This window comes from Pseudochaenichthys georgianus, chromosome 5 (assembly GCF_902827115.2).
Source record: "Pseudochaenichthys georgianus chromosome 5, fPseGeo1.2, whole genome shotgun sequence".
Classification (NCBI taxonomy): Eukaryota; Metazoa; Chordata; class Actinopteri; order Perciformes; family Channichthyidae; genus Pseudochaenichthys; species Pseudochaenichthys georgianus.
This window is the reverse complement of record NC_047507.1, coordinates 10,812,590-10,832,247: the sequence shown is the minus strand read 5'-3', so window position 1 is coordinate 10,832,247 and position 19,658 is coordinate 10,812,590. Positions and strand designations below refer to the sequence as shown.

Here is a 19,658-nt window from a genome sequence, read left to right as displayed (position 1 = left end):
GCTAAGGAATCCTATCCCCGCCTTTCACTTTCAACTCAACAGTCCATTGGCTAACCTGTAACAAAGACCGGTTTCTATTGGCTTAAACATGTGTCAGTACTGCGTCAAAGCTGCATCTGTCGCTTCCTGTGTTGTCAGCTGAGAGGTGAACGATACAGGACAGATCGCTGCAAAGGATGCTTGCTCTGTTTGGTGCACATTTGTGAATACCAAATGGAAGAGACTAAAGAAAGCTTAACCTTTAAAGGTGTTGCTGAGAGACTGACGCTTGGCATTACTCGAATACTCGGTGTGTATCATTGTGATTTTTGCTATGAAACTAGCTAGTAACGTTAATGGTCTTGTTAGCTAGCAAACAGATGGGGCAGTTAACTAATACATGTTATGAATATGTCCCTATTTTGACAGAGAACATGCCAGGTGTGGTCGATGTGCGTTTTGTTGAGAAGGAGCCTGCAGAGAAGAGGAGCCTCCTGTCATGGGAACAGGTGAAAGATGGAGCAATTTATGACAAATACATTTGTTCTGTCATACATTGTTATCATATTACCATGCTCTATTTTTTCCTCAGAAAAACACTTGTATTTTGCCAGAGGACCTGCGAGATTTCTATCTGACAACTGATGGATTCACGCTTACCTGGAGTGTTAAATTAGACAGTAGGTGTCATCATTAGTTTGTCCGTCTCATAGAAGTCTTAATATATTTTAATGAAAGGCTACTATTAAGACAACATGATAAAGGTCAATGGAAAATAGATTTTTTTTCCACCAATGCCTTTTGTGAAGAAATGACAGCTCTGTGATACAATCCTAACTGTGTGTATGTGTTTGCCTTCCAGATGAGTGTGTTCCCCTGGGATGCATGATGATAAACAGTGTGTCCACCCTGTGCCCACTCCTCCAACCAGTATCATTATTCTCTCTGCCCAATGCCCCCTCGCTGGCAGACCTGGACTGGGAGGAGGACGGCGCAGAAAGTGGTAAACCTGTCAGAGCCTCATGTGGGCTCAACTCAACAATTACAGCCTGTCAACTTTGATTAAGTCTGTTTGTGTGCTCAGTTGTGCAGAAAGCAATCTAATGAATGAAATGTTGATTGCAAAGTTAATATTTATTCCAGACTCATTAATGTTTTGTGTGCCAGGGAGGGGTCGTGCTCCCGCTGCACCCCACTTTGATTCCCGGAGCCGCATCTTCAAGCTGCACTCCTGCGGTGTGAATGGGAAAGTGTGTCTCGTCTACAAAAACTGCACTACAGGTGATCTCACAAACTTTCAACTTTTTAGGATTTCTCCGAACAACAATGATACTATTTTAAAAACAATGATCAATCTATAATATGTTACAATAAATGCAGCATAATGTATGTGTTGTTCTTTGACTTTTCTCAGGTGTGGTAGCCCAGCAAAGTGAAATTTGGTTCCTTGATCGCTCGCTGTGTTGGCATTTACTGACGGCAACCTTCACCTCCTACTACCGACTGATGATCACCCACCTGGGTCTACCTGAGTGGCAGTATGCCTTCACCCCGTACGGCCCCAGCCCCCAGGCCAAGGTGTCTAATCCCTCTTTCTATGATAAAGTGTTGTGGTTTAAATGACGTTTGCAAAACTCACCTGAGTTATACATTTTGTATTATTAATAGGGATAACTTTGAAAGTGGTATTCTTTTTTCATCTCATAAACTCTACCTCAACCAATTTCAATGCCATCTTTTTCCCTCTATTGAAATACTAAGCTGTTAATAATAAATTTTTACGGATGCACTATGCTTTACATAGCTATCTACAAAACATCAGGCTCATCCTGTGAAAGACAGATTTGACTTCCCTAAAAGAAGAAATACAGCCACAACATGACTCAATTTAGCTACTTTATTAATTTAAACTTTTAATAACTATATACAACTCAACACTTAATGTAGACTATACCTTAATGATAGTTGTTTATATTTAGGTCAACTGTAAAGGATCACTTTGGAGTATCTTATTCTTCTTTTCCCCTGAAATATGATAATTTTATTTTATTTTCTATGCCAGTATTGATCAGATAGCATGACTGATTATAGCATGAGCTCATCCCTAATTTAAAAAAAAAAACACACACACTTGAAGTCATTGCATGTGTAATAAAATCAATTTTATTTATTCAGTTTCATTCACAGTTGTCTCATTTAACACATTAAGACATAATACTTAAAGTATCTAGACACTTACACAAGGCCTAACAGTTTTTAACCCTATTCATCAGAAATATAAACATTTATTTCTGTTCACTGAAGGCCAAATGTTTCAGCGAATGCAAATTACAGAGCAGGAAAAATGTTCTAAGAAAGTGATGGAGCTTTTGCCATCTCCTTGTAGTATGCCTACTGTTGTGCTCAGTTCTAAAACCACATTGCACAGGTTATTTTATGATTTAGTCTACATAACTATGAACAGCATGTAAACAATCTACCTCCTGTTCCCTCTGCAGCAGTGGGCATCACTGTACCAGCCTCTGACTTTCAGCAGTGAGCTCAACTTTGCGGATCCTGCAGGAGATTCCCACCTCAACAAGCTGGATCCTACAAAGGCCTTCAAAGGAAAAGCCAAGGTACCTGTCTTAAAGAAGAAGCAGTCGACACCATGCAGCCTAGGGAGCACAGCAAAGAGCCAAAGTAGTGCAGTGAGACACCACAGTGGGGGAAAGCGGTGAGCATTTTTCCATAAGAGGAAAACCTTTCAACCAGCTTTTCCGTCTAACATGGGTTAGTGGAGCAGCTCGCAAGTCCTTCAAGGGTCGGGTTTGGTTAGCTTCACTATGCTCAATGAGAGCATTTTGTCCAAAAGCAAGTCTGGACTGGTGCACGTCTGAATGGATACATAAGAAGAGTTTTTCTTAAGCACAGTTGTTGCATTTCTCACCAATACATTCATTCAGGAAAGCCACATTTGATACAGGTTTCACTCCTGTGTCAAACACCTAACACCTATTGGTAAACATACAGTGGGGCAAAAAAGTATTTAGTCAGCCACCAATTGTGCAAGTTCTCCCACTTAAAAAGATGAGGCCTGTAATTTTCATCCTAGGTATACTTCAACTATGAGAGACAAAATGAGAAAAAAAAAATCTGATTTTTAAAGAATTTATATGCAAATTATGGTGGAAAATAAGTATTTGGTCAATAACAAAAGTTCATCTCAATACTTTGTTATATAGCCTTTGTTGGCAATGACAGAGGTCAAACGTTTTCTGTAAGTCTTCACAAGGTTTTCACACACTGTTGCTGGTATTTTGGCCCATTCCTCCATGCAGATCTCCTCTAGAGCAGTGATGTTTTGGGGCTGTCGCTGGGCAACACGGACTTTCAACTCCCTCCAAAGATTTTCTATGGGGTTGAGATCTGGAGACTGGCTAGGCCACGCCAGGACCTTGAAATGCTTCTTACGAAGCCACTCCTTCGTTGCCCGGGCGGTGTGTTTGGGATCATTGTCATGCTGAAAAACGCAGCCACGTTTCATCTTCAATGCCCTTGCTGATGGAAGGAGGTTGTCACTCAAAATCTCACGATACTTGGGTCATTCATTCTTTCCTTTACACGGATCAGTCGTCCTGGTCCCTTTGCAGAAAAACAGCCCCAAAGCAGGATGTTTCCACCCCCATGTTTCACAGTAGGTATGGTGTTCTTTGGATGCAACTCAGCATTCTTTCTCCTCCAAACACGTCTAGTTGAGTTTTTACCAAAATGTTATATTTTGGTTTCATCTGACCATATGACATTCTCCCAATCCTCTTCTGGATCATCTAAATGCTCTCTAGCAAACTTCAGAGGGACCTGGACATGTACTGGCTTAAGCAGGGGGACAGGTCTGGCACTGCAGGATTTGAGTCCCTGGCGGCGTAGTGTGTTACTGATGGTAGCCTTTGTTACTTTGGTCCCAGCTCTCTGCAGGTCATTGACTGGGTCCCCCCGTGTGGTTCTGGGATTTTTGCTCACCGTTCTTGTGATCATTTTGACCCCACGGGGTGAGATCTTGCGTGGAGCCCCAGATCGAGGGAGATTATCAGTGGTCTTGTAGGTCTTCCATTTTCTAATAATTGCTCCCACAGTTGATTTCTTCACACCAAGCTGCTTACCTATTGCAGATTCAGTCTTCCCAGCCTGGTGCAGGTCTACATTTTTGTTTCTGGTGTCCTTTGACAGCTCTTTGGTCTTGGCCATAGTGGAGTTTGGAGTGTGACTGTTTGAGGTTGTGGACAGGTGTTTTTTATACTGATAACGAGTTCAAACAAGTGCCATTAATACAGTTAACGAGTGGAGGACAGAGGAGGCTCTTAAAGAAGAAGTTACAGGTCTGTGAGAGCCAGAAATCTTGTTTGTTTGTAGGTGACCAAATACTTATTTTACAGAGGAATTGACCAATTCATTAAAAATCCTACAATATGATTTCCTGGATTCTTTCCCCCCATTCTGTCTCTCATAGTTGAAGTGTACCTAGGATGAACATTACAGGCCTCTCTTATCTTTTTAAGTGGGAGAACTTGCACAATTGGTGGCTGACTAAATACTTTTTTGCCCCACTGTAAGTAAAAACAGCCATTGTAAAAAATCTAATCAAGTGCTGCCGACAAATAATTCTGACATGTTTTGAGTGCTGTCACTAATAGAGACTCTTTAATACTTAAGTAATCAGAATAAATAAATCTGTATTTATCATTGTATATATTTACATTTCAAATGTCTCTTACAACAATCACATACAATATATCATATAAACACATTTAAAATAAGTTTAAAATTGGTCAATAAAAAACAGGATGAATACAAATAATACTTTTTCAGTTGGGCAGTAAGTGCTTGTATGACTAAAGTCATAGCTCTAGTTACAAACTCTAAATAGTTTAGTCCTATGAGTTTTCTATCTAATAATGACATCTGCTCTGACAGTGATGCGGTTTAATTCCAGCATTTAAGGAAAATAATGTGCTAGCTTTAGTGCTCTTGTTGCCGTGGCAGACTTATTAGACATCCAGGATTAATTTGTTTTTTGTTCAAGTACTTTGGAACTCCTACAAAGTTAATCAAAACACATTACCTAATCTAATCTTACTTTTGAGCTTCACGCTGCTGTGCACTGGATTTTTTGGAAAGATTAATGTGTGTTTTATCTTTGCTTGTGCTGCTGCCATTTCAAGCTGTGAGGAGCAAACTCCTACTGTTCATATTTTATTTTTCTAAAGATACATGTTTGGATAGAATGCTTTTTACTTTGCTTCACATGTAGTGCCCAAGCTCATGTTAATCTTCTCCTGTTGATTGTTATAATGAAAGATATTAAAGGTGTCTTCCAATGTATTACAAGCTGCTATTACCTCAATAAAAAAACAAGTATAAGTGTGTTTTTTCATCTTCTATGCATTAAAATTGCTATTAGATTTCAACGTTCGTCTAAGTAGCTGAACTAGTGCGGATTGGAGAAATAAGTGCAAGATGTCAGCCTCACAGTGTTCTATATATGTTGCTGTCTGACAAGTTCAGAAACTGCATTCAAGTAACTAAGGTTGGTGGTGAAATGAATCACATAAATAAACCTTTTTAAAATAGCTTGATGTTTTGAGCCATTCTTTCTTGTTGTAAAAGTCCTAATGTCCTCCATCTTTATTTGTTTTTAGGTCTATTACTTTAACCCTTAGCCATCATGGAATGCTACACACACACATCACAGTTGAGGGTGTCAGACACATACATTGGCACAGATTATCTTCTGTTTCTTCAGGGAGGCAGGCTCCTCATCAAACTCCTCCATCAGCCCATCACCCGGCTCAGAGACGTGGGGGTGCTGCATTTCCGCCAACACCTTGTACAGTCCTGCACCCAGTACTCCTCCAATCGGGGGCGCAACCAGTGGCACCCACCACCAACCATTTCCAGCCCTGCACAGATACAAACACATAACAGTCAACTATTAGAAAAGTACAGGATGAATACAAAACTTTTTTTTGCATAAATATTTGGTCACAATATTAGGATATTCTGCCTGTATAATCAGTAATGAGTTTCAACTCCCATTTTTGTTACCTTACATCAAATACTTGAAAAAAGATTTTGGGAAAAGTGTGAAGAAAGCTGAAAAATATCCAAAACTACTGTAACTCTGAACTATTTAATAACACTCATTTAGGCTCTATAATGTATTGGTCTGTTGATAACTAATGTAATGTCTTCATTTCCATTCACTGAGCCTCCCCTAAAACTATGACAAGTTGTATAGCATAGATTGAGAAACTTGTTCAAGTATATGTACTATCTATCATCATGAGTTATTTATTTTTATATAAACAAGCTGTTAATCATCCATGAACAAGGGGAAACAGTTGAATTGTAAATCTCAAAATACAAGTTGTTAAAGAGTTACAAATACTCCCAAAATTATGCGTACAGACAACCAAGTAAATTGTTAACTAATATGTTTTCCACTTGCATTGTTTGAAACCACTAGCAGTAGTGCCCTCTATGTATGAACAATCAACTCTGCTCAGAACAGAATAACTATTAACAGAGATGTTTTGCCCTCAAATGAACCCAAAGTGACATACAGAAATGTCCCCAGAAGCCAAAATATCATGTATGTACCTGAACACGTCCATCCCCCAGCCTGCTACGGCAGTGAAGAGCCTGGGTGCGATGTCTCTGGTGGGGTTGATAGCATATCCGCTGTTTCTTCCCATAGAGATGCCGATGAGCAGCACCAGCAGACCAACTGTGATGGGCTCCGTGCCCGCTGCTGCCGGTTTGTTCCTCTGGTCGGACAACGCCATCAAGCAAAGCAGAAGCAAGGCTGTGCCCAACACCTGGCATAAACAAAAAAAGAAGCTTAACATACATTGCTGTGTATAGAGAACAATACAACAAGAACACATTTTGAGCACAGAATGATTGTAATAAAGCTGTAATCCTCTAATTCAATTTCATGGCTACCTGATCAATGAATCCCCCCATCAAGGAGAGGTATGGTGCGGGGTAAGTGGCAAAGATACCGGCTGTGGCCAGTTCCCCGGTTACAGTCAGGTTTCCTCCACAATATTCATGTATGGCATCTGCATATGGAAACAATATAAATAAGACAGATACCCTTAAATGTTGTACTAAAACAATTGAATAGCTATGATATATGGAGAAGGAGAAGTGAATAAACAAACATGCAGTGTGTACTAACCGTAATAGACGCCATATATGGTCCCTGCTGCCAGAAATGACCCAAATAATTGTGCACAAATATACAGAGGCAGCATCTTCCATCCGAGCCGGCCGAACATACACATTGTGAATGACACTGCTGCATTCATGTGAGCCCCTGATGGAGTACAGATGATGAGTTGTGACATTTTTTAATAGTTCTTAATATATATATAACTGTTTACAAAGGTCACTCCTCATACCTGAGACTTTCCCTCCAACATGAACCCCCATAGCAACACCCAGTCCAAAGCCCAGGTTGATGCTGAGGTACTCTCCAAACGCTCCCTGCCCCGTCACTACCTGGGCCACAGACCCCAGACCAAACACCTGCACACAGAGAGAAGGGGTCAAGCACAGGCAAAGCCACAGAAGACACAGAAAGAACAGCAGGGTTAGGGGGAAGCTTCCAGAAAGCAAACCAGCAAACTGGATTTGAAATGTAACAAAACACGATGGATACTGTTACGACCCTAGTCGTTATGTGTATTGTGTGTAGAGATTTCCTTCGAGTCTTTTAGTCCTTCCGAATTATAAGGTAGGTCTCAAAAGATCTCTTTTTCAAGGGTGACCTGCAGGACATTAGTTACACATGTAACATAAAAACAACAGAACAACAATAAGGATGACATACAACATAATGTACAGTTTACAAAACTCTATTTACAGTGACAGGTACCATGAGTATCAAACAGCATGTCACCCAGCCGAGTTTTAAAGTGATGCAGGGGAACCAAAGTGCTCAGTTTTAAACAGGTTTGCAGACTGTTCCAATTTAGTGGAGCTGCACAACTAAAAGCTTTCTTCCCTAAGACAGTCCTAGCACTTGGCACATTTAATAAAACAACATCATGAGATCTCAGGCAATACGTACTTTCAATTCGTCGAGAGATCAGAGAGCAGATATAAAAAGGTAGTTTACCCAACATGGCTTTATAAATGAACATGTACCAATGACTGAGCCTCCGTACAGTAAGTGAAGGCAGACCTGCCTTGGCATACAGGGTACAGTGATGAGTAAGTGCTTTACAGTTAGTAACAAATCTCAGAGCACTGTGATAGGCTGCATCTAACTTTTCCAGGCAATGGGCAGGTGCATTCATATAGATCAAATCACCATAGTCCAGTACCGGTAAAAAGGTCACAGTGACTAGCCTTTTCCTGGCTTCAAATGAGAAACAGGACTTGTTTCTGAAAAAGAAACTTAGCCGAACCCTCCATTTCTTTTTTAAGCAGATTAGTGACCTGAAGTTTAAAAGTCAGACAATCATCAAGCCAGATACCAAGGTATTTGTAACGGGCAACAACTTCAAGTTTTGTTCCTTGCGTAGTTACAATATCAAAAACAGGCTCTGGTGTCTTTTTTGCTTTTGAAAAGAGCATTACCTTGGTTTTATCCACATTTAAAAGAAGCTTTAATTCAGAGAGCTGAGTCTGAATAGTGTTAAAAACAGCCTGTAATTTAACACCAGCCTCTTTAATGGAGGGACCTGCACAGTACATCACGGTATCATCTGCATAAAAATGTAAAGTAGCTTCATCCACATTATCACCTACGCTGTTAATATATATGGAGAATAAAAGTGGTCCTAAAACAGAACCTTGTGGTACACCATTAGAAATGTTTAACCACTCAGAAGACAGTCCATCAAAATGAACACATTGGGACCTTTCAGAGAGGTAGTTCACAAACCACCCACTGCATGGCTGGATATGCCAATACTGAGTAGCCTCTGCTTTAAAATGCGATGATCAACGGTGTCAAACGCTTTGGAAAGGTCAATAAACAGAGCTGCACAACTCTGCTTTTTATCTAAAATACTCGCCACATCATTCACCACTTCCATTGTGGCAGTGATGGTGCTGTGCTGCTTTCTGAAGCCTGACTGGTGTTTAGACAGGATGTCATTGTTACATAAAAACTCCTTTACCTGTTCACTCACAAGTCGTTCGAGCACCTTAGCCAGAACTGACAATTTAGAGATTGGCCTATAGTTATTTAAAATAGTTGCCTCCCCTCCTTTCAGTAAAGGCAAGACATAAGCAGACTTCCATACTTTTGGAATTGTATTTGTGCTGAGGGAGAGGTTAAAAGAGTAGTAAGAGGAAGAGCAATAAAATCTGCAGCTATCTTTAAAAAGAAAGGTTCCAAGTTGTCCGGGCCAGCCGGTTTCCTAGGATCTAGCTTAGATAAGGCTTCATGAACAACATTGACAGTAAAAGGAGTGAAACTGAAAGGGTTTTCCAGACCACGTTGTTCAGAGTCACAGACTGTAGTGTTCACAGAAGCAGAGTTAGTCACAGAATCAAACATAGAACCGCAGGACACAAAATGCTCATTAAAGCAATTTAGCATAGTGGCCCTGTCCGATATAGAGCCAGACGCTGTGGTGAGGCACGGAGGTAGCTCATTACGGATCTCACCGGTGGATATCGATTTTATTGCTTTCCAAAATTTCCTAGGATTATTTAGATTTTCTGTGGTAACTGACAAATAGTACTTCGACTTTGCACTTTTGACATTTGAAGTGAAGCTATTCCTTAGCTGCCTAAAACGCAGCCACTCTATCTCTGAGCCTGATTGCCTAGCCTTTGCCCAGGCCTTGTTTCTCATGAAGAAGACTGGACAGCTCAGCAGAAAACCAAGGATTGTCTCGTCCCTTTACTCTAAATTTACGCAGGGGTGCATGTCTATCAATGATCTCGATAAAACCATTATTAAAATCAACCTCTTACCAAGAACACCTGGTTTCGTGTTGCTTCCATTTTACCCTAAGCCAGCTGGGGACGTAACAATACTTAATCAATAAGTGCCAATAATGCAGCATTTCGGCCAGGTTGTCCGGAATGTAAGAAAACAATGAGTGTTTTGTAACTAAACTGAATTATTTCATTTACTTTTTAAACTGAAAGCTACTGTGGTGCATGTGAAATTAAAGCTGACTCTGAAAAACATTCAGGGGAAACAGGAAACATGTGGTTCCTTCTCCGAAAGTCACGTGTACTTAGGGTGAGAGTGACTTCAGTTTTTCCAAGTAAAGCCTGGCTGTGTTCTAAGTATAGGCTTGATTTGCTACTAAACGTAATGTGACTTTTGCACCCACCCACTGCCTGACCATTCCTCTGGTAACATTTCCAGATTCACCCACATTAACCCACCAATCCCCAACCCAGGACCCCCCCATGTGACTAGAATGTGCCTTTGTGTGTGTGAGAGGGGGGTTTGTTTTATCAGGGACAAGAGCATGACTTATTAATGGGACATGGCTGTTACAGATAAACATACAAAACAGAAAGAAGAGCTCATATAAGTGGCAGCAGAATGATGGATGTTAAAGGTTAAAATCACACATTATTGAAACAAGCCTTTCTTACCATCATGACATATGTGCATAGGGTTTCAGCAAGTCCAACACGAACACATTCATTCCTTAGCCAAACTTTGGGTTGAGTTGCATTGAATCTTTTCTGCTGAGAGTCCCCCAGTTCTAATGCCTGCTCCAAATCCTTCATTATTTCTTCTTCTTCTTTCCTTATTTTCCTGTTTTTGGTTTGTAAGAGTTTTCTTATTTGGCAAGAATAAAGTTCAGGCTCCCTTGAAGAATATATGTGGTTCCTCCTCCAGTGTCACACCGTACTCCAAAAAAAAAAGACTCTCTCTTTCTGTTGCACTCCTCCCTCTCTAGCCTCTTCCTTTTTACTCGGTCTTTCTTTGTGTCTGTCTCCCTCTATCTGTCACACATACCCATTAGGATCTGTACCCTTTTATAGCCTTAACCCAACCCCCTCCTCTTGGATAGGTTTAAACACACACTGTATGACCCATCCCCCCAATAGCTTTGCATTTTTCCAGGATCACTCCAATCAATAGGCCAGGTGTCATGGAACAAATTGCTGTGCTGAATAAGAAGAAAACGTTCCTACCTTGTATAACTGTCTAAGAAATAGACGCTTTAAAAAATATCAACATCTAAAGTTAAATATATCAGGGTCTTCCCACATATTTTATTTTATTCCCGCTATTTTAAATTGTAATGCTTTATCAGATAGTGTTTATCTGCAATATGTGTAGGTTTTACAATAGCAAATATATGCTTACATGTTACAGGATGTTCTCCTGGAAATGTTAATCAGTCTGTTGATTGCATTATGTTAAATGCATAAATGATGCGCATTGAAGAACTACTCAGATATGAGGTTAAAATGTTAACATAGGTTCAGGAGCATGGCCACGCCTAAAACTCCGCCTCGAACCACAACCACCCCTATTTATATCCGGCAAAACTTCCGGCCACTGCTCGTCTCCATCCTTTCAAGGCCTGACAGCCAGACCGTGATTCACGCCGCGCTTCAAACAAGCTACACTCTACCACCAGAACATTCAACTTACCATGGATCCCGAACTGCTGATCAACTCACCAGAGTCAGACGAAGATCTCTTCGACATCGGCTACCCGCCATCCACGTTTCAGCAGTTGGATCTAAGCCAAGCATCCGAACGGAGCCGCGTGCGCTCGGCAATCAGTGTTCCACACACCAGCCGCCACAGCTCCCACTCAAGCTCCCCCAACGAGACACCTCCAACTCCAGACAGGTCCCAGGCTTCGTCTACTCCGCCAGCGAGGGCAAACAACCGGGGCCACAACAGGCACAGCCAGCTCCAATCTCCCCACCACCGGCAGCCTGCCTCATTAGCAGCCACTCGCGGCGGCGCACGCGACACGCCTCTCGGACGGAGCCGCGCTCCGAAACGGAGCCTGAACTACGGAGGTGGACATTCACTCAACTCCAACGTTTCCTGAGAGAAAACGGCATCCACTTTCGCCGAAACGACAACAAGGCTAGACTGTTCAATCTCTACAAAGCCTACAGCAGCACAACGGCAAGAGTAACGACACACACAGCTCTTCCTGCTCCAGAGCCAACCACCGTGCGGCGCGCGCACCACGGGTCGTGACGTCACAGGCCGCCGTCCTCCTCCACGGACACAGCCCGACTCACCAGTACCCCCTGGTGGGGGCCAGGTCGTATTGCCCTCTGTACCTGCTCACAGGCTTCACAAAAATCCCCTTGCACATACATCCCTTCATCCCTCCATCCCTTCTTCTTTCCTACCTTCAGCAATCCACAGCAACCCAGCTTCCGCTTACCTTCCTCCTCTAGCAGCTAACCCCGTAGCAACAGCGCCTCACCCAGTGAGCAGACGCTCCGGTCTCCCTCTCTCTGACCCTCGCAGAGAGCAGACGCTCCGCTCTCTCTCTCTCGTACCCTCACAGAGAGCAGACGCTCCGCTCTCTCTCTCTCGTACCCTCACAGAGAGCAGACGCTCCGCTCTCTCTCTCCGACCCTCGCAGTGAGCAAACGCTCCGGTCTCTCTCTCTCGACCCTCACAGAGAGCAGACGCTCCGCTCTCTCTCTCTCTCGACCCTCGCAGTGAGTAGACGTTCCGGTCTCTCTCTCTCTCGACCCTCGCAGTGAGTAGACGTTCCGGTCTCTCTCTCTCTCGACCCTCGCAGTGAGTAGACGTTCCGGTCTCTCTCTCTCTCGACCCTCGCAGTGAGTAGACGTTCCGGTCTCTCTCTCTCTCGACCCTCGCAGTGAGTAGACGTTCCGGTCTCTCTCTCTCTCGACCCCCGCAGTGAGCAGAGGCTCCTGTCTCTCTCTCTCGACCCTCGCAGTGAGTAGACGTTCCGGTCTCTCTCTCTCTCGACCCGCGCAGTGAGCAGAGGCTCCGGTCTCTCTCTCTCGACCCCCGCAGTGAGCAGAGGCTCCGGTCTCTCTCTCGACCCCCGCAGTGAGCAGAGGCTCCGGTCTCTCTCTCTCGACCCTCGCAGTGAGTAGACGTTCCGGTCTCTCTCTCTCTCGACCCTCGCAGTGAGCAGAGGCTCCGGTCTCTCTCTCTCGCCCCCCGCAGTGAGCAGAGGCTCCTGTCTCTCTCTCTCGACCCTCGCAGTGAGTAGACGTTCCGGTCTCTCTCTCTCTCTCGACCCTCGCAGTGAGCAGAGGCTCCGGTCTCTCTCTCTCGACCCCCGCAGTGAGCAGAGGTTCCGGTCTCTCTCTCTCGACCCTCGCAGTGAGTAGACGTTCCGGTCTCTCTCTCTCTCCGACCCTCGCAGTGAGCAGACGCTCCGGTCTCTCTCTCTCTCGACCCTCGCAGTGAGTAGAGGCTCCGGTCTCTCTCTCGACCCTCGCAGTGAGTAGAGGCTCCGGTCTCTCTCTCGACCCTCGCAGTGAGTAGAGGCTCCGGTCTCTCTCTCGACCCTCGCAGTGAGCCAACGCTCCGGTCTCTCTCTCCGACCCTCGCAGTGAGCAGACGCTCCGGTCTCTCTCTCTCTCGACCCTCGCAGTGAGTAGAGGCTCCGGTCTCTCTCTCTCTCGACCCTCGCAGTGAGCCAACGCTCCGGTCTCTCTCTCGACCCTCGCAGTGAGCAGAGGCTCCGGTCTCTCTCTCTCGACCCTCGCAGTGAGCAGAGGCTCCGGTCTCTCTCTCTCGACCCTCGCAGTGAGCAGAGGCTCCGGTCTCTCTCTCTCGACCCTCGCAGTGAGCAGAGGCTCCGGTCTCTCTCTCTCGACCCTCGCAGTGAGCAGAGGCTCCGGTCTCTCTCTCTCGACCCTCGCAGTGAGCAGAGGCTCCGGTCTCTCTCTCTCGACCCTCGCAGTGAGCAGAGGCTCCGGTCTCTCTCTCTCGACCCTCGCAGTGAGCAGAGGCTCCGGTCTCTCTCTCTGACCCTCGAAGTGAGCAGAGGCTCCGGTCTCTCTCTCTCGACCCTCGCAGTGAGCAGAGGCTCCGGTCTCTCTCTCGACCCTCGCAGTGAGCAGAGGCTCCGGTCTCTCTCTCTCTCTCTCGACCCTCGCAGTGAGTAGACGTTCCGGTCTCTCTCTCGACCCTCGCAGTGAGCAGAGGCTCCGGTCTCTCTCTCTCTCGACCCTCGCAGTGAGCAGAGGCTCCGGTCTCTCTCTCCGACCCTCGCAGTGAGCAGACGCTCCGGTCTCTCTCTCTCTCGACCCTCGCAGTGAGTAGAGGCTCCGGTCTCTCTCTCTCTCGACCCTCGCAGTGAGCCAACGCTCCGGTCTCTCTCTCGACCCTCGCAGTGAGCAGAGGCTCCGGTCTCTCTCTCTCGACCCTCGCAGTGAGCAGAGGCTCCGGTCTCTCTCTCTCGACCCTCGCAGTGAGCAGAGGCTCCGGTCTCTCTCTCTCGACCCTCGCAGTGAGCAGAGGCTCCGGTCTCTCTCTCTCGACCCTCGCAGTGAGCAGAGGCTCCGGTCTCTCTCTCTCGACCCTCGCAGTGAGCAGAGGCTCCGGTCTCTCTCTCTCGACCCTCGCAGTGAGCAGAGGCTCCGGTCTCTCTCTCTCGACCCTCGCAGTGAGCAGAGGCTCCGGTCTCTCTCTCTCGACCCTCGCAGTGAGCAGAGGCTCCGGTCTCGCTCTCTCGACCCTCGCAGTGAGCAGAGGCTCCGGTCTCTCTCTCTGACCCTCGAAGTGAGCAGAGGCTCCGGTCTCTCTCTCTCGACCCTCGCAGTGAGCAGAGGCTCCGGTCTCTCTCTCGACCCTCGCAGTGAGCAGAGGCTCCGGTCTCTCTCTCTCTCTCTCTCGACCCTCGCAGTGAGTAGACGTTCCGGTCTCTCTCTCTCGACCCTCGCAGTGAGCAGAGGCTCCGGTCTCTCTCTCTCTCGACCCTCGCAGTGAGCAGAGGCTCCGGTCTCTCTCTCTCGACCCTCGCAGTGAGCAGAGGCTCCGGTCTCTCTCTCTCGACCCTCGCAGTGAGCAGAGGCTCCGGTCTCTCCCTCTCTCGACCCTCGCAGTGAGTAGACGTTCCGGTCTCTCTCTCTCGACCCTCGCAGTGAGCAGAGGCTCCGGTCTCTCTCTCTCGACCCCCGCAGTGAGCAGAGGCTCCGGTCTCTCTCTCTGACCCTCGCAGTGAGCAGAGGCTCCGGTCTCTCTCTCTGACCCTCGCAGTGAGCAGAGGCTCCGGTCTCTCTCTCGACCCTCGCAGTGAGCAGACGCTCCGGTCTCTCTCTCGACCCTCGCAGTGAGCAGACGCTCCGGTCTCTCTCTCTCGACCCTCGCAGTGAGTAGACGTTCCGGTCTCTCTCTCTCGACCCTCGCAGTGAGCAGAGGCTCCGGTCTCTCTCTCTCTCTCGACCCTCGCAGTGAGCAGAGGCTCCGGTCTCTCTCTCTGACCCTCGCAGTGAGCAGACGCTCCGGTCTCTCTCGACCCTCGCAGTAAGCAGAGGCTCCGGTCTCTCTCGACCCTCGCAGTGAGCAGAGGCTCCGGTCTCTCTCTCTCTCTGACCCTCGCAGTGAGCAGACGCTCCGGTCTCTCTCGCTCTGACCCTCGCAGTGAGTAGACGTTCCTGTCTCTCTCTCTCTGACCCTCGCAGTGAGCAGAAGCTCCGGTCTCTCTCTCTGACCCTCGCAGTGAGCAGACGCTCCGGTCTCTCTCTCTGACCCTCGCAGTGAGTAGACGCTCCGGTCTCTCTCTCTGACCCTCGCAGTGAGCAGATGCTCCGGTCTCTCTCTCTGACCCTCGCAGTGAGCAGAGGCTCCGGTCTCTCCCTCTCTGACCCTCGCAGCGAGCAGACACTCCGGTCTCTCTCTCTCTGACCCTCGCAGTGAGCAGATGCTCCGGTCTCTCTCACTCCGACTCTCGCCGTGAGCAGACGCTCCGGTCTCTCTCTCAGAAAAATAAATAAATAATACAAATAATAAAATAAACTTCGCTAGCCAAGCCGCCGGCCGCATCAGATGACCATTACATGTATGTATGATCTGTACGTGCAGTGTATTTGTAAAGCGCTGAGAGTCGTTGATAAAGCGATAAAGGATTATTATTATTTATTATCAACCAGGGAACATACCGGGGTGCTCCAGACTCCGAGCGTGACTGCAGCATCTTCGCAGCACGTGCATCCCTCCCTTGCCAATTATGCGGAGCCCCCTGCCCACCCAGCCTTAGCATGCTTAGGCTCAGGGCCACAACCTCCATTGAGTTTCTAGGCATCACCCTGGACTCAATGTCTTTCCGGGCTTCTCTATCCTCAGAGAAAGTACAGCGCATCACTTTCCTCTTGTCAAACTACTTACAGGCAGACAGATGCACGAAACGGCAGCCGTTAGCCCTCCACGGCAAACGACTCTCATATTCACACTCCGGAATAAAACGGATCACCATCCACATCTTCCACCTGAACTCGTATCCCAGCCATACGAGCCACTAACCAAATACTTCAGCGCAAGATACGATGCATACGCAACGCCTCAACACCCACTCTTTCTCACCGAAACAGGGAAAAGGGCCACACGTTCTGGTTCCAGAAACACTTCCACAAACGTGTCGCTCACTTTGGGGATATGCTCAGAATATTATTCGAGCCATTCCTCCCGCATTGGCGCAGCGTCCACAGCAGCTAGACCGGGCATCCCGTATACAACCATCCAGGCCCTCGGCCGCTCGTCATCCCAAGCGTATCACGCTTACATCCGCAACAATCTTAATGATCTCAGACACGCACACGCTTAAGTCAGCTGCTTTAATCAGACTCTTTTGGGGGCCCGTAATCAGCCCACGCAAATCATGCCGGAGACGGAACCCCCACTCTGAGTCTCCCACTGCACGGACCACAGCTCGTCCTCCCAGATCATCTCTTCACCCCCCTCATATCATTCACATGTTACTTCAATAAACTTACAAACATCACCTTGTTGTGGCGTGGTTCCTGCTAGTGAAATGAGGTTAAAATGTTAACATAGGTTCAGGAGCATGGCCACGCCTAAAACTCCGCCTCGAACCACAACCACCCCTATTTATATCCGGCAAAACTTCCGGCCACTGCTCAGTCTCCATCCTTTCAACCCACCCTCCCTCTCCCTTTCTACCCATACAGTTCCCCTTCCGACTCACACCGAGCGATACATCCACCCATCCCTTCTTCCCTCCCTCAACATCCCTACATCCCAACATCCCTCATCCCAACATCCCTACATCCCTCATCCCTACATCCCCTCATCCCAACATCCCTACATCCCTACATCCCTACATCCCTCCCATCCCTCATCCCTACATCCCTACATCCCTACATCCCTACATCCCTCCCTCCCTCCCCCCTTCATCCTCTGCCCGTCACCATCTATATTCAAACGGTGCACGTTTATATACTGCGTATACTAACACCTTAAATCCCAGGTATCGTCTGGGGGGCCCGTAATCAGCCCACGCAGATCATGCCGGAGACGGAACCCCCACTCTGAGTCTCCCACTGCACGGACCACAGCTCGTCCTCCCAGATCATCTCTTCACCCCCCTCATATCATTCACATGTTACTTCAATAAACTTACAAACATCACCTTGTTGTGGCGTGGTTCCTGCTAGTGAACCTGTTATTAAGTACAAGTAGAAGTACCACAGTGTAGAAATACTCAGTTACAAGTAAAAGTCCTGCCTTTAAAATGTTACTCAAGTAAAAGTACCAAAGTATAAGCATCAATATGTTCTTAAAGTACCAAAAGTATTCATTATTCAGATTGGTCCATTGCAGAAATATATAATGTATTTTGATTATAATTATTGATGCATTAATGTTTTTATCAAAGCTGGTAAAGGTGCAGCTAGTTTTCTTTCCTTTGTTTGCTGCAGGGTAACTTGTGAATTTTACTCAAGGTCTAAAGTTTTATTGAAGTGTTTGTATTTCACATTAAAATCTGCAAAGTAACTGAATATATTAAATAAATCAAGTGGATTAAAAGTACACTATTTACCTCTGAATTGTAGTGTGGTAGAAGAACAAAGTAGCAAACTATTGAAATACTGATACAAGTAAAGTACAAGTCTCTCAAAATTGTACTTACTTTACACCGCTGTGTGCATATTATTTAAAGCGTGTGTGTGTTTGTATCCTGTAAAGTTTCCGGTATGTCATTTGACCGTGTTACGGTGCTTTTGTATATTTCCACATCAATAGCAAGAGAATTGGAGGTAAACAATCAATTCAACCTAAAGCAAGCCTATTGATTAATAGGAGGACTTAATTGACTACAGTCTCTTATCTGCAAGTGGAAATGTACCAAAATCTTCCTCCAACTCCACGAGTAGTTTTCCCATGTTAGCATTGGATTTCCCACACTGCTGATTTTGGAAATTGCTTGTGATTATTAGATGATACATTGAAACGATGTAATGGTGCAACTAATCAAATCAAGTTTTATTTATATAGCACATTTATAAACGATTTTTGGTCGAGCCAAAGTGCTGTACATATAATAAAAATAGCCTACAGTAGAGACACTTTACAGCAAATAAAACAGCACAGATTGTTCAGAATATCAGTATGAGAAAAAACGACACCTAAACAAACTAAACTAAAGCATAAGAAGTCTCCAGGTAACAAACAAAAAAATGCTGACTACTGTTCATTCACTTTAAGTGTCAAGTGTCCCCTGGAAAGAATAGAATAGAATCGGATGGATGAAACCCTCTTTAATGGTCACACATGCAGAGCACACAGCACAAACGGTTACATTTGTTCTCTGCTTTTAACCCATCCTAGTACCAGGAGTCTAGTACTAGGAGTCCCATGTGATGATTTATGACTCTGATCTGTGCAACTTGGACCATTTATTTTGCTAGAAATGTGTTGCAGATGTTCCAGATTACATTATAAATTGTATCAATGAAACTGTGTTTGTCTGTTTTCAGGGGTGAATAACACCCCTTGACCTCTGCCAACAATTAGCATTAGTAGGGCAACCTTGTCATGCCGTAATCACTTCTGTAAATCTTCTGTCTGATACCGATGAGTAGTCATCAGTATATCTGACTATCCCGCAAAACGATATGTAAACGGGTAAAACAAACGACACCAGACACTTTGATCATGGCCGTGGTAAGACGTTCATCAGACTTCAACCCTTAATCCCACAGAGGTCGGTGCAGCAATGATTTTCGTTTCTGTAAATCTAGTTTAAATTATGTTTTATTTAATTTTTTTACAAAGTAGCATTTCTCAGATATATTTCCATTATGCCAACCATAAAAAAAAAACATTTAGATAAACTCATGACCAAACAAAACATTTTGAAAAACATGTGTTTTTATTTTGCTTGCAATGGTTGTCAATTACCTAAACACAAATAGAAAAAATCTCAGAAATCTAAATGTGATGCAACTGTTTTTCCACAAGCCAGCATGACATCACCAGTTACATCTCACATACGTACAGGCCAAATAAAGCAGTATTCCATGAAAATAACTATTGTTTTAGAATATTAATACATATGTAATTGTTTTTTTGACTGTATTAATGCAGTAGCAATACAATTATCACAAATTAAAATGCCTTATGACTCCATTAGTCATCAGATAAAGCAGTCGGCTAAAGGAAATGACAGGGTACTAACAACCTTATTTAACTCAAAGCAGTGGCGGTTCTAGACCAATAT

The 19,658-nt window shown here is 45.4% G+C and overlaps 2 protein-coding genes across 2 annotated transcripts; one reads left to right on the top strand and one right to left on the bottom strand.

Moving 5' to 3' along the window:
* Positions 1-145: 145 nt before the first annotated feature.
* On the top strand, positions 146-5,588 carry tpgs2 (tubulin polyglutamylase complex subunit 2). The gene is made up of 7 exons (XM_034083197.2): positions 146-289; positions 409-488; positions 572-659; positions 842-982; positions 1,147-1,260; positions 1,394-1,557; positions 2,478-5,588. The coding sequence occupies exons 1-7, from the start codon at positions 214-216 to the stop codon at positions 2,697-2,699; spliced, it is 885 nt and encodes a 294-aa protein (XP_033939088.1). The 5' UTR covers positions 146-213; the 3' UTR covers positions 2,700-5,588.
* Positions 4,543-10,942, bottom strand: aqp7 (aquaporin 7). The gene is made up of 6 exons (XM_034083426.2): positions 10,597-10,942; positions 7,425-7,551; positions 7,202-7,339; positions 6,964-7,082; positions 6,619-6,836; positions 4,543-5,918 (listed from the first exon to the last, which is right to left on the bottom strand). The coding sequence occupies exons 1-6, from the start codon at positions 10,732-10,734 to the stop codon at positions 5,720-5,722; spliced, it is 939 nt and encodes a 312-aa protein (XP_033939317.1). The 5' UTR covers positions 10,735-10,942; the 3' UTR covers positions 4,543-5,719.
* Between the last annotated feature and the right edge of the window lie 8,716 nt (positions 10,943-19,658).